Here is a 12,648-nt window from a genome sequence, read left to right as displayed (position 1 = left end):
GCCCTCCTGATTTCTCTCTTGACTTTAATCCTACACTCTCCAAGGCATCCACTTGATCCCAGCTATCTATGCATGTCATATGCTGCCTCCTTTTTGACCAGGGCCTCAATATCCCAAGTCATCCAGGGTTCCCTACTTCTACCAGCCTTGCCCTTCACTCTAAAAGGAAGTCCTGTTCAGCTGCCTTCAGGGATCTTTGGACATCCACCCCAAGGTCCTTTGGGGTGCTCTATACTTCCTAGCGTCCTATCATTCATTATACGTTCCCGTGCCTTTTAGTCCTCCCAAAATGCATCACCTCACAATTTTCAGGGTTAAATTCCGTTTGTCATTGCTCTGCCCATCTGACCAGCCAGTCTACATCATCCTGGAATCTACGGCTTTCCTTGTCACTATTTACCACAGCACCTATTTTCATGTCATCTGCAAACTTACTGATCACATTCCACCCTCACATTCACAACTAGATCATTCATGTACACTACAAACAGCAAGGGACCCAGCACACAGTACTCCACTAGATGTGGAAATGCCGGCGTTGGACTGGGGTAAACACAGTAAAGAGTCTTTAACAACACCAGGTTCAAGTCCAACAGGTTTATTTGGTAGCTACCAAATAAACCTGTTGGACTTTAACCTGGTGTTGTTAGACTCCTTACTGTGTACACCACTAGACACAGGCTTCCAGTCACAATATCAACCTATGAACATCGCCTTCTGCTTCTGCCACCAAGTCAGTTTTGGATCCCAATTTGCCAAATTGTCCAGGGTCCCATGATCTCTTGCTTTGACCAGTCTCCCATGCATGAGTGACCTTGTCAAAAGCCTTACGATATCAACTGCATTGCCCTCACCTACACAACTAGTTACCCTTTCTCAAAATTCAATCGAATTTAATAGACATGGTCTCCCCAAGATAAAGCCATGCTGATTATCTTTGATTATCCTTGATTAATTCTTGGAGTCATAGAGGTTTACAAAATGGAAACAGGCCCTTCATCAACTTGTCCATGCTACCCAGTTTTTACCATTAAGCTAGTCCCAATTGCATGTGTTTGGTCCATATCCCTCTATACCCATGTAACTGTCTAAATGCTTTTTAAAAGACAGAATTGTACCCCCCTCTACTACCTCTGGCAGCTTGTTCCAGACACTCACCACCCTCTGTGAAAAAATTGCCCCTCTGGACCTTTTTGTATCTCTCCCCTCTCATCTTAAACCTATGCCCTCTAGTTTTAGACTCCCCTACCTTTGGGAAAAGATGTTGACTAGCTGATCTATGTCCCTCGTTATTTTATAGACCTCTGTAAGATCACACTGTAGGGAAAAAAGTCCCAGTCTATCCAGCCTCTCCTTATAACTCAAACCATCAAGTCCCAGTAGCATCCTAGTAAATCTTTTCTGCACTCTTTCTAGTTTAATAATATCCTTTCTATAATAGGGTGACCAGAACAGTACATAGCACACAACATTGCCATCCTCCAATCTTCAGGCAGCTCACCTGTGGGCTGTCTCTCGAGTGCTTCTGTCCCTCAGAATTTTTTTCAATAATTTCCCTACCACTGATGGTGGACTCACTAGCCTGTAATTGGCTTTTCCCTACTTCCCTACTTCCCTTCTTGAATAATGGTACCACATTAGCTATCCTCTGGCACCTCTCCTTGCTGTGGAGATGCTGGCGTTGGACTGGGGTAAGCACAGTAAGAAGTCTCACAACACCAGGTTACACATCTCTCCTGTGGCCAGAGATAATTTGAAAATTAGTGTCAGAGCCCTCGCAATCTCCTCCATTGCCTCACAGCAGCCTAGGATACGTTGCATCTCTACCTGAGGATTTATCCACTTTTAAGCCCACTGAAACTGCTAACACCTCCTCCTCCATGCTAATCTGTTCAACTATATCACAATCCCCCTCCTCCCTGATGTATATACTTACATTGTCCATCTCCATAGTGAACACAGATGCTAGATACTCAATCAATACCTTACCTGCATCTTTCAGCTGCACATAGATTGCCACTTTGGTCCCTAACGGGCCCAATACTTTCCCTGGTTACCATCTTGCCCTTAACACCTTGGAATTTTCCTTTATTTTGCTTGCCAGTGTTTTTTAATGTCCCCTTTTCACGCTCCTATTTTTTTTTTAAAGTACTGCCTACACTCCTATAGGGGATCCACTGTTTTGAGCCCCTGTATCTGCCATAAGTCTTTTTTATCCTTATTCAATCCTGTATTTCCCTTGACATGCAAGGTTTTCTGGATTTGTTGGTCCCATCCTTTACTGGAACATGTTGGCTTTGTGCTCTCTCTCTCGCTTTCTTTTTGAATGACTCTGGGAATGATTAGGTTGGCATGGTAGCACAGTGGTAGCACTGCTGCTTCACAGCTCCAGGGACCTGCGTTCAATTCCCGGCTTGGGTCACTGTCTGTGTGGAGTTTGCACATTCTCCTCGTGTCTGCGTGGGTTTCCTCCGGGTGCTCCGGTTTCCTCCCACAGTCCAAAGATGTGCGGGTTAGGTTGATTGGCCATGCTAAAAAATTGCCCCTTAGTATCCTGAGATGCGTAGGTTAGAGGGATTAGTGGCTAAAATATGTAGGGATATGGGGGTAGGGCCTGGGTGGGATTGTGGTCGGTGCAGACTCGATGGGCCGAATGGCCTCTTTCTGTACTGTAGGGTTTCTGTGATTTCTATGACTCACACTGCTCTGATACGTGTCTTCCTACAAGTAGCTGCTCCTAGTCCACTTTGGTCAGATCCTATTAAAACCAGCCTTCCCTGGGCCAGCATTTCTTGTCCATCTTGAATTACCCTTTGAACTGAGTGGCTAAGCCACTTCAGACGGCACTTAAGAGTCAACCACATTACTGTGCTTCTGGAGTCACATGTAGGCCAGACCAGGTGAGGATGGTAGATTTCCTTCCCTAAAAGACATTGGTGAACCAGATGGGTTTATGACAATGGTTTCATGATCAACATTAGATTTTAATTCCAGATTTTAAATTCAAATTTTACCATCTGCCGTGATGGGATTCAAACCCAGGTCCCCAGACCATTACCCTGGGTCTCTGGATTACTAGTTCAATGACAATACCATTATACCATTGCGCCTCTTCCCAGGTGGTTCCCTGTTGATGCCATCATCATTTGTTTTTACTCCTTTTGTTCTTCTAATGATTGCTGTTGTTGAGACCCCTCAAGTGGCATAAGAATTGATTATAATCTGTAAATCTAATGTGTAATTTCAGGAGCCTACCCATCCGCTCCTGCAATGGACATGTATATGCCACCTCCGCCTCCCTATCCCGGACCACCACCAGTCAGTGTGGTCGAACCTGGATTGCCTGGTAGGTACACTGTATATCTTAAACATTTTCAGAATGTGGCCTATAGTTTATTTAGTTGCTGCCGTGCATCGTTGACTGTAAGCCCAGGGAAAGTGTGAGTTTTCTTTGAGAACCCGGAGTCCAAAACGGGTGGCACAGTGGTTAGCACTGCTGCCTCACAGCGCCAGGGACCCGGGTTTGATTCTCGGCTTGGGTCACTGTCTGTGTGGAGTTTGCACATTCTCCCCCTGTCTGCGTGGGTTTCCTCCGGATTCCCCGGTTTCCTCCCACAGTCCAAAGTTATGCGGGTTAGGTGAATTGGCCATGCTAAATTGTCCCTTAATGTCCCTGGATGTGTAGGTTAGAGGGATTAGCGGGGTAAATATGTTGGGTTATGGGGATAGGGCCTGGGTTGGGCTTGTTGTTGGTGCAGACTTGATGGGCTGAATGGCCTCTTTCTGCACTTTAGGGATTCTATGAACTCGGGGTTCAGAAATCTTAAGATGGTGACCAGTAAATCTAACAGGAATTCAGAAACCTATTACACGGAGAGTGGTGAGAATGTGACGTTCATTACCATTGGAGTGGTTGAGGCAAATAACAGAGTTTAATCTGCATGGAAGCTAAATACATGGGGGAGAAAGGAATAGATGGTTAAGCAGGTTGGATAAGATGAAGAGAGATCATAGAAGGCAGTGAACACCAGCAGGGATTTATTGGGCCAAATTATTTTTGTTTATCCATTCTTGGAATGTGAGCAGCACCAGCATCACCCAAATGTATTGTCATTCTACAATTGTCCTTGAGTAATACCTTCTTGAAGTGCCACAGTCTATTTGTGGTGTAGGTACCTTCAAAGCATCAGTAGTCGGCTGTTCCAGCAGCAATGAAGGGTGATTATTTCAAAGTTAGGGTGGTGTGTAATTTGAAGGAAAACGTGCAGGTGGCGATGGTGTTCTTCTAGGCAATGGGAGTCACAGTTAGAATGTGCTGTTGAAGAAGTCAGGAGCAAGTTCTATGTAATCACACTGTAGATGGCTGTGCGTGCTGCTATTGATGAAGGGGCTGTCAGCAGTTTGCAGAGTATTGAGTTTTCTGATTCATTCAGCACCATTATTGCCTTCTAATGGAAATGAACCACAGAATTGTTATGATGCAGAAAGAGGCCATTTAACACTGGACGGAATTTTACGATAGCGTTGCGCCCATTTTCGGGCACAAAATTGGTGAAGTTGGGCGTGAGGTGATTATCGCGATCTGCACCCGTTTTTGTGCCAATTCCTACTTTACCAAGGGAGAACAATCGGCGCGATCGGCAGCCCATCCAAAACAGAGGCAACGTCAATTTAAATATTGTTGCATTCATCTTGATGCAATTAGCGAGCTGCATGCTCCAATTTACCAGCACGTCAGCATTTACCACCGCGTTCGCCCAATCCGGTTTGGTCTGGGAAACACCACTTCTTTTAAAAGTTGGCTTCTGGCGCTCTATCAGTGAGGGTTAGTGAGGAGATAAGTGCTGACCGTCGCATGGCTCCATGCTGTTCACAAAGGGTCGTTTCATGGCGGCCATGTTGCGCTTTGGATCGGGAGGAGTCTGCATGTGTCTGGGAGGGTGGCAAGTTGTTGCTGATCAGTGTCCGATTTGCAGCATGGACCCGGGTCTCAGCACTGACCTTGCGTCTTGGGGATGCTGCTGGGTCCTAGTGCACACAGCACTGTTGCAGGTGGGGGATGTGTTGGAAACCCTTTGAAGTGGCAGTGTTGCAGCTGCAGGACTTTTCGAGCAGCACTGTCTGTGATCACTACTGCATGAGTTCTGTGTGTTATTGGAGGGGGGAATGGGGTGCTGTGCTGTGCTGCTGGGGGGCCTGTGGGGGGGGGGGGGGGGGGGGAGGAGGGTGGATGGGCAGTGTGTGTCGATGGGCTAGGGGCAAGCAGTGCAAGAGAAGGAGGGAGCAGAGACCCTTTAATGATCTATGCGTACATCCACCAAGGTCCCTCTGCTCCTGCACCCTTTTAAAGAATTTAATCCCTTATTTTTTATTGTCTCTCTGTTCTTCTACCAAAATGCATCACCTCACACTTCTCCGCATTGACCTTCATCTGTCACCAATCTGCCCACCCCACCAATTTGCCTGTCTCCTTTTTGAAGTTCTACATTCTCCTCTTCACAGTTTACAATACTGCCAAGTTTTGTGTCATGCGCAAACTGTGAAATTGTCCCCTGTACTCCAAGATTCCGATCATTGATCCATATCAAAAAAAGCAAGGGTCCCAAAACTGAGCCCTCAGGAACACCATGACAAACCTTCCTCCAGCCTGAAAAATATCCATTGACTGTTACTCTCTGCTTCCTATTATTCAGCCAACTTTTTATACACATTGCTACTGTCCTGTTTATTCCATGAGCTACAACTTCTCTCAAGTTTAGCTGCTACCTTTTATATTCAGTGGCCAGAATTACTTCAATTAGCAGCAGGCTCTGACTGATAGTATTTTAGATGAAAAGGTCAGTCTACTTTGGGAGGGACGAGGGGAGAATTTTCCATGCTGTAAACCTCTGACTCTAATTTGGGAGCGTTTCTTCAGATTGGGGAGGAAGAAGAGGTTTCAATAGAGGGAAGGATTGAAGCAAAGTGCCATTTTAAATTGTTGTATCTTCTCTCTTTCAGGTGGAGCTAAAGCAGCAGAAGCAGCTTCTAGTGCTTACTACAATCCATCCAATCCTCACAGTGTCTACATGCCAATGGTAAGAATTCAATGCAGCTATCTTAGTTGAACTTTCCTCTAATGTCAATTTATTTCATGGTGGTTAATGAAAGAATCTTCCCCAGGTTATAAGCAGTGTACATCTATCCCAGTACTGGATCTGCAATTCTGTTGTGTAAAAGTTGCCTTCCATCATTTAAATGGCTGCTGAATGACATCTTGATGAGATTCAATGTGTGGAACCTAAGAAATTGGAGCAGGAGTTGGGTCATTTGACCCAGGAAGCCTGTCCTCCTTTCAATTAGATCATAGTTGATCTGATTGTGGCCTTGACTCTGCTTTCCAGGGTCACTTACTGTGAATTTCAATAATCTTCAAATAAATTCTTCCTCATCTCTGTCTTAAATTGGAGATTCTAGACCCATCAATGAGGGGAAATGCCTCTTGGCAGCTACCACATCAGGCCCCTTCAGAATCATCTTTTTATTCAATCGCTGACTGACCAGCATTTATTGCCCATCCCTAGTTGCTCTTGAACTGAGTGGCTTGCTGGGCCATTTCAGGGAGCAGTTGAGAGTCAACCATGTAATGACTTTAATCAGGCAATTGAGGTTGGCCTGTTTAAATATGAACTTCAAAAAAAAGGTCCCTGATTAAGGGCCAAATGGATGGGCCAATCAGGGAGCCTCTTGCTTTGTATCTAACCAAAAAGGCTCACAATCCAGGGATATTGAGTATCACCACTGAAGAACGTCCGACAGGGGAACGATGGAAGAATTGAGATGAAGAGAAAAGAAGGTTGGAGTCATAGAAAGGTTGCAGAACAGAAGGAGACAAAAAAGAGGCTGGATAGGCTGGGACTTTTTTCCCTGGAGCGTAGGAGGATGAGGGGTAACCTTACCGAGGTTTCTAAATCATGAGGGGCATAGATAAGGTGAATAGCCAAGGTCTTTTCCCCAGGGTAGGGGAGTCCAAAACTAGAGGGTATAGATTTAAGGTGAGAGGGGAAATATTTAAAAGGGACCTGAGGGGCAACTTTTTCACAGAGGGAGGTGCATAAATGGAATGAGGAGGTGGTAAGGGTGATTATAATGACAACATTTAAAAGACATTTGGACCGGTACGTGGATGGGAAAAGTTTAGAGGGTATGGGGCTGGTTCACTTTAGGAAACCTGGTTGACATGGACGATTGGGCCGAGGGGCCTTTTTCTGGCTGCATGTCTATGACCTCTATGTTCAAATTAAGCAATAAAATCAATATTTTCCGTTGTAGGATCAACCTCCACCGTACACACCAGCAGAAGAGAAGAAGAACAACTGAGCCTGTTTGAAGTGCTGATTCTTCCAATTTTTTGTGAATTGTTTACTTTCTAAAAATCCTGTTGTTAGAAGCTGCATTTTGATTCAATAATCAGTCACTTGCCAGTTTCTTTCCGACATCTGGCAAATGAATACATCTGGGACTGCGGGCTCCTCCTTGATGATCCTGGATGACCTTGCACTGGGAATGGGAATGTTTTACCTGTGCACAGAAATCCTTGTCCACTGGGAATTCTTCTTCACCTTTTGGAGCAAAAATATTAATGTAATGTGACCAGTGCCCGCTTTTGAAATATTGGTATTGTTCTGCAGCTGCTTGGAGCCAGCAGCTGGGAAATGTTCATAAACTGCATCCTTTAAATAATATGAAAAATGCAACTTGTAATGACATAGTCTTTAAAATGTACGAAGAGTTTAATTATAAGAACTACTTTGGGTGATGCAAGCAGATGAATAGATTCCTACAAAATCACTATTATTTTAAAAAATGCCTCTGAGAAAAAATAGTCACTTTGTCATGATGCTCAGTGGTCAGTAATCGTGCAGCATCATTTCTAGGCTTTAGAATTTTTTGGTATAGAAAGATTGGAATGACTCGAGTCTTTTTAATGTTCTATAAAATAAAATATTTCTTCTAGCAGAAAATAACTGAGACTAACCTTGTTAAAAGTATTGCTGAAGGTTTGGCACGAGAGGAAGGAAGGAATCATCCCTGGAATGTTTGAGAGCTGCTTTGCTAAAAATATCATTTCATAATTTATTTTTTAAGGGGAATGGGAAAAGATCAGATTCACTTTGTTTCTATAATCTCAAAATCTGGTTTGGGTTTAGTCTGATAGGATGGAGGTCCTATCAAAATGGAGAAAGACGTTGAAACCTGTGCATCGGAGGTACAGTATTGTGTTGGGCTATTCACTTAGAGAGTGATGCTTGTAAATTTACTGAAATCTTTACTGTTCATCACCTTAGGTTGCCTCCATTGCAACCTTTATTCATTAATACTTTAACCCAGTGTTTAAAAAAACAGCTCTAAAGGTTCCCTTTGCACACACAATCAGAAAGGTAGAATCCATAATTCTATTGTTGATGTTTTGCCATAGTTCACATGATTATAGTTTGAACATTTGTACTTCCCTGAACTCCCGCTTAACAGTATTAGGCTGCACCTTGGATTCCCATTGTCATCAGTGGGAACATGGGCCATCTTTGTCTGGACCGTGTATTTATTTTTGAAAAGTTCACTTTCCATGGCTTTTCCTCGATTTGTGCATGAAATTTTCTGAGGATGAAGTGATGCAGTGTTTGAGTTGGTTTTCCAGAATTTACTGTAACTGGCAAGGAGCTAGAAGCAGCATTTAAGAGTGAACTAATCCCTAACTTGTAGTTTTTTCCAAATTTCTTGCAGGAGAATTGAATATCCTGTCTTCTCCACAATCTAACATGTTGTAAAGGGAATAGCTGTGCACTTCCACATATCCTAATCCCTACAATGTACTCAAAGTATTGGTCAAGTCAACCAGAGCACAGACATGACGTGTAATTTTTAAAAATGCATTGAATAAATTAACTCACCAACCGAATCTGATCCAGGGATAATGGAGTTGCCTTCTTTTATTTAATTCTGTCTTCTGTATTCCTTTTCAATAGAGGCCAGGGTGAAAGATAGTTTGTTCCCAGATATAGACTCTTGACAGGACAGACTGGAGTCTGAGATTCTTCACTCTCGCTCAGATTGCAGGACCACTTGAATATCTTGGCTCTTTTATCTGTGTTGAGCAAAAGGATTTTGTTTCTCTGTGTTCACCTGGCAGTGCAGTGCTTCATAGTGAGGCCTGCAGGTGAAAGGAGGAACCTCCATTGTCCTGCTGGAAAATTACAAGACCATGCTAAAGATTGTTGTACAGAAATGCGCCAAACCCAACTGGTTATTCCACTAGTTAACTAACTCCGATTCTGCCCTCACTTCCCCGTTGTCAGTTTAATCCCACTTCCTGGGCAGAATCCCACTTTATTAGTCGGCAGATGCTCTCTTGGATTGCTGTAGTGTTTGGGAGGCAGTGCAACACGCGAGAGGAAGCCAGTTAAATTAATGGGAGGATTGGTTGAATCAATTAGGGTAATGTTCTGATACTAATTATCCGCAGGACAAAGTGGTTAAAGAAGACACCTTTTAATCCTTCATTGCCCTAGTCTTGTGTACCATAAACCAACTGTTTGTGGTTATAAAGCAAAAGGCCATTCGGATTTCGTTTTGTCCTTCTCTCGGGCTTTTGCTGAACTGTGGGTACAGATCACTTCCTAACAGCAGCATTTCATCATAGCATCTTATATAAAAACCAGATTAAATACTGGAGAGAAATTATCTAAAATCTTTTTCTTTCTCAAATCATGCTGTAAAGGAAATAGCTGTGCGTTTCCACATATTCCATTCCCTACGATGTACTCGAAGCTTTAGACAACCATTTGTATTGATACATCCTACAGATAAAGGTAAAGCAATGCCTTGAGTAACTGAGCAAAGCCAGCTGCACTCATTCTGAGGGCTTCAGTCTTTTGGCCGACAACGTGGACTTTCTGATTTTAATGTCAACCTGTGAAAAAAAGAAAATACAACTGATTGCGGAAGCAATTGGACCTGTTTAAAAGCTGTCATTTAGTAAACTTCTGTAATGTTGAGACAAAACAAATCTCCGGGTGTGCAACCAAAATGAGTTCAGTGCTGTGCAGATTGTACATGGGTGGCACAGTAATTAGCAGTGCTGCCTCACAGCACCAGGGTCCCAATTCTGGCCTTGGGTCACGGTCAGTGTGGAGTTTGCACATTCTCCCCGTGTCTGCGAGGGTTTCTTCCGGGTGCTCCGGTTTCCTCCCACAGTCCAAAGATGTGCGGGTTAGGTGGATTGGCCATGATAAATTGCCCGTTAGTGTCAGGGGGATTAGCTGGGGTAAATGCTTGGGTTTCAGGAATAGGGCCGGGGTGGGATTGTGGTGAGTGCAGACTTGATGGGCTGAATGGCCTCCTTCTGCAATGTAGGGATTCTACGATATTCTATAATGTCAAAAGCAGGTGCTGTGAACTATGGGCTATGGAGCAAGTGACAAGATTGATTTAATGTTGGTTGATTTTTTTTAAGTCACATTGCCTATATTTAAAATGAATGAAGGATCCTTTATTTAATGTTGTTTTATCCTTGAGTATTGGCAAGTTATTTATTAAAGTAATGAAATGTTTGCCACATTAAACCAGTTCAATAGCCTCTTCTAACACACCAGACTATAGTACAAACACTAACATAACCACATTGCCCCTCTTAACTAGCTTGGATTTGTAAAGCACCTCCATGGATAGAACTTAATTTTTTCCCCCAAGTTCCCGATTTGTATTGTTGGTGAGTGATCATAACTTGTTCAGTCAATTAGCCTAGTCTGTGGATTGCAGACACACTCACCGGATACTTTTTGCCAGCATTTAGGGGAAGGTTCTGCTGTATTCTTCAACTGTTGCAATTAATTTGAGTTGAGGAGCAGAGAATGAAAGGGCAGGCATTGCCTGAAATGTGTGAATTTGCCAGGAGCCTAATGAGTTCACAGGTTTGTAGACATCAGTGAATCTCATGACCGTTACAGAGGATGCTGCTTTAAAAGTATTTGTCTTTTCTATTGTTTACAAAAAGATAAATATTTCACTGATCTCTCTCTTGCATGTGTTGCAAGTAAACCATTTAGTGAAAATGCGCATGATGCATGTTGAAGCTTTTCTGCTTTTCTTCCTATTTACACTGGTTTTTAAAGTCAGCCTGGTTGTCGCTAACTCAATATTGGGGTCTGTTCCCAATCTGAGGCCTCAAAATAGAGCAGGAATGTTGATGGAGATCACGTCCTCTTGCCTCAGAAGCCATTGCTGCAAATCAAGAACAGACCCCCCCGCTCTGTACCAACACCGCAAATGTGTCACTTGGATGAGGGCAGCCACAATTATTTGTTGCCAGAGTTCACTTTGAGACCAGGAATTGTGTAAATGGGGCTTTCTGGGGGACTGTTTAAAATTGTCAGCAACTCAATTACATATAAACAAAGTAACCAGGCTTTGAAACACTGGAGTGGGGGGAATTCCAGCAGCTCCGTTACTCCCAGCTTACACTTGGCTCCCTCCAGGTTCTCTGAGGGGGGGGTTGGTGGGGGGTGCAATGCCAGGGTTTTGAAAAACATTATTTTTAAAAAGCTATGCTTGACAATTTTAAAATGTCACTCTCAATGAGAATGTTAAAACGAAGTTGTGTAAAATCTAATGTAAAATAGTCACTGGTCTTCAGTAATATTGTAGGAAAGAAAAATATTCTAGAAAATTGATAACATAGGAACTAAAGTAGCAGAACACTTGACGAGTGCACTCTTTCAGCACATCTTGAAATACAGAATTTCTGTGAACTCCAGCTGGTTCGCTGGGAAGGTGATCATTTATGTTTTTCACCCTTTTGATACACAAAGCTGTTTACTTTAGACTGATCTTTGGACTTTCCATGTGTTGATAAATGCAAAAAGTACATAAATATTAGTTCCAGTTATTTAGAATGGCAAGGGTGTGGAGTTTCTATATCCCTTTGTATCAAGTGCAAGTTGGGTGATATAATAGCTTTAACACAACCCGCTCTCTCAAATTTGAACCGGGTAAAGACGGGCCAATGAAATGAGATTCTGGGAGCATAATGCATTGCTTTTTTAACTTAACCCGTACTTTTGTATTAACTGGAGAATTGATTGATAACTGCTAGATTTACGAAATGTGAATGTGTTCATTAATTGTGTACAAGTCTGTATGTATGCTTCAGTAGAGCTTTACAACTTGTTAATAAATGCTTTCATAGGCACCTAAATAAAGACTTTTATGCAATGTGTGCGTGGAGTATTTTTGTAGGAAGTTGATTTTATAAGAGGTGCTTCATCTTGTTCAATGGAAATGTAGAACATTTTGTATTGTCATTGAGGGTGGTGTTTTCTATATTTTGGATCCTGGGGACACAGTAGGTTGTAAAATTTAACCTGCAACAACTTAGATTGAGAAGCTGACATGGACCAACATCTCAGGAAATTTTAGAAATGTAAATGATATTGAAAGAACTGCTGAGGGCAGCGGGGAGGGAAGAAAATGAAGAAGTGGCTGAAGAAAGCTTTTGGGAAAGCAGGAGAGCTTTTTGAGGCAAACTGGTTTTGGAACATAATCCAGAGTATAATGACTGGAAAGCTGGCACTGTTCGTGGACCTGTACTCCATTTGGAATAGTATCTAATAT

At 42.9% G+C, this 12,648-nt stretch overlaps 1 protein-coding gene across 1 annotated transcript in view; it reads left to right on the top strand.

Annotated features, from left to right (window-relative positions):
* wbp2nl (WBP2 N-terminal like) overlaps window positions 1-12,253 on the top strand; it is a 43,400-nt gene extending 31,147 nt beyond the window's left edge. Inside the window, exons 6-8 of the mRNA XM_078237676.1 lie at window positions 3,248-3,346; window positions 6,001-6,077; window positions 7,312-12,253. Of these exons, the coding sequence (XP_078093802.1) occupies window positions 3,248-3,346; window positions 6,001-6,077; window positions 7,312-7,359 (224 nt within the window). The 3' untranslated portion in view covers window positions 7,360-12,253. The remainder of the gene's footprint in view (window positions 1-3,247; window positions 3,347-6,000; window positions 6,078-7,311) is intronic.
* The last annotated feature ends 395 nt before the right edge of the window (window positions 12,254-12,648 follow it).

The sequence above is a fragment of the Mustelus asterias genome, chromosome 21 (genome assembly GCF_964213995.1).
Source record: "Mustelus asterias chromosome 21, sMusAst1.hap1.1, whole genome shotgun sequence".
Classification (NCBI taxonomy): domain Eukaryota; kingdom Metazoa; phylum Chordata; class Chondrichthyes; order Carcharhiniformes; family Triakidae; genus Mustelus; species Mustelus asterias.
Note: the sequence above shows the minus strand (reverse complement) of the source record. Positions and strands in the feature narration are given on the sequence as shown.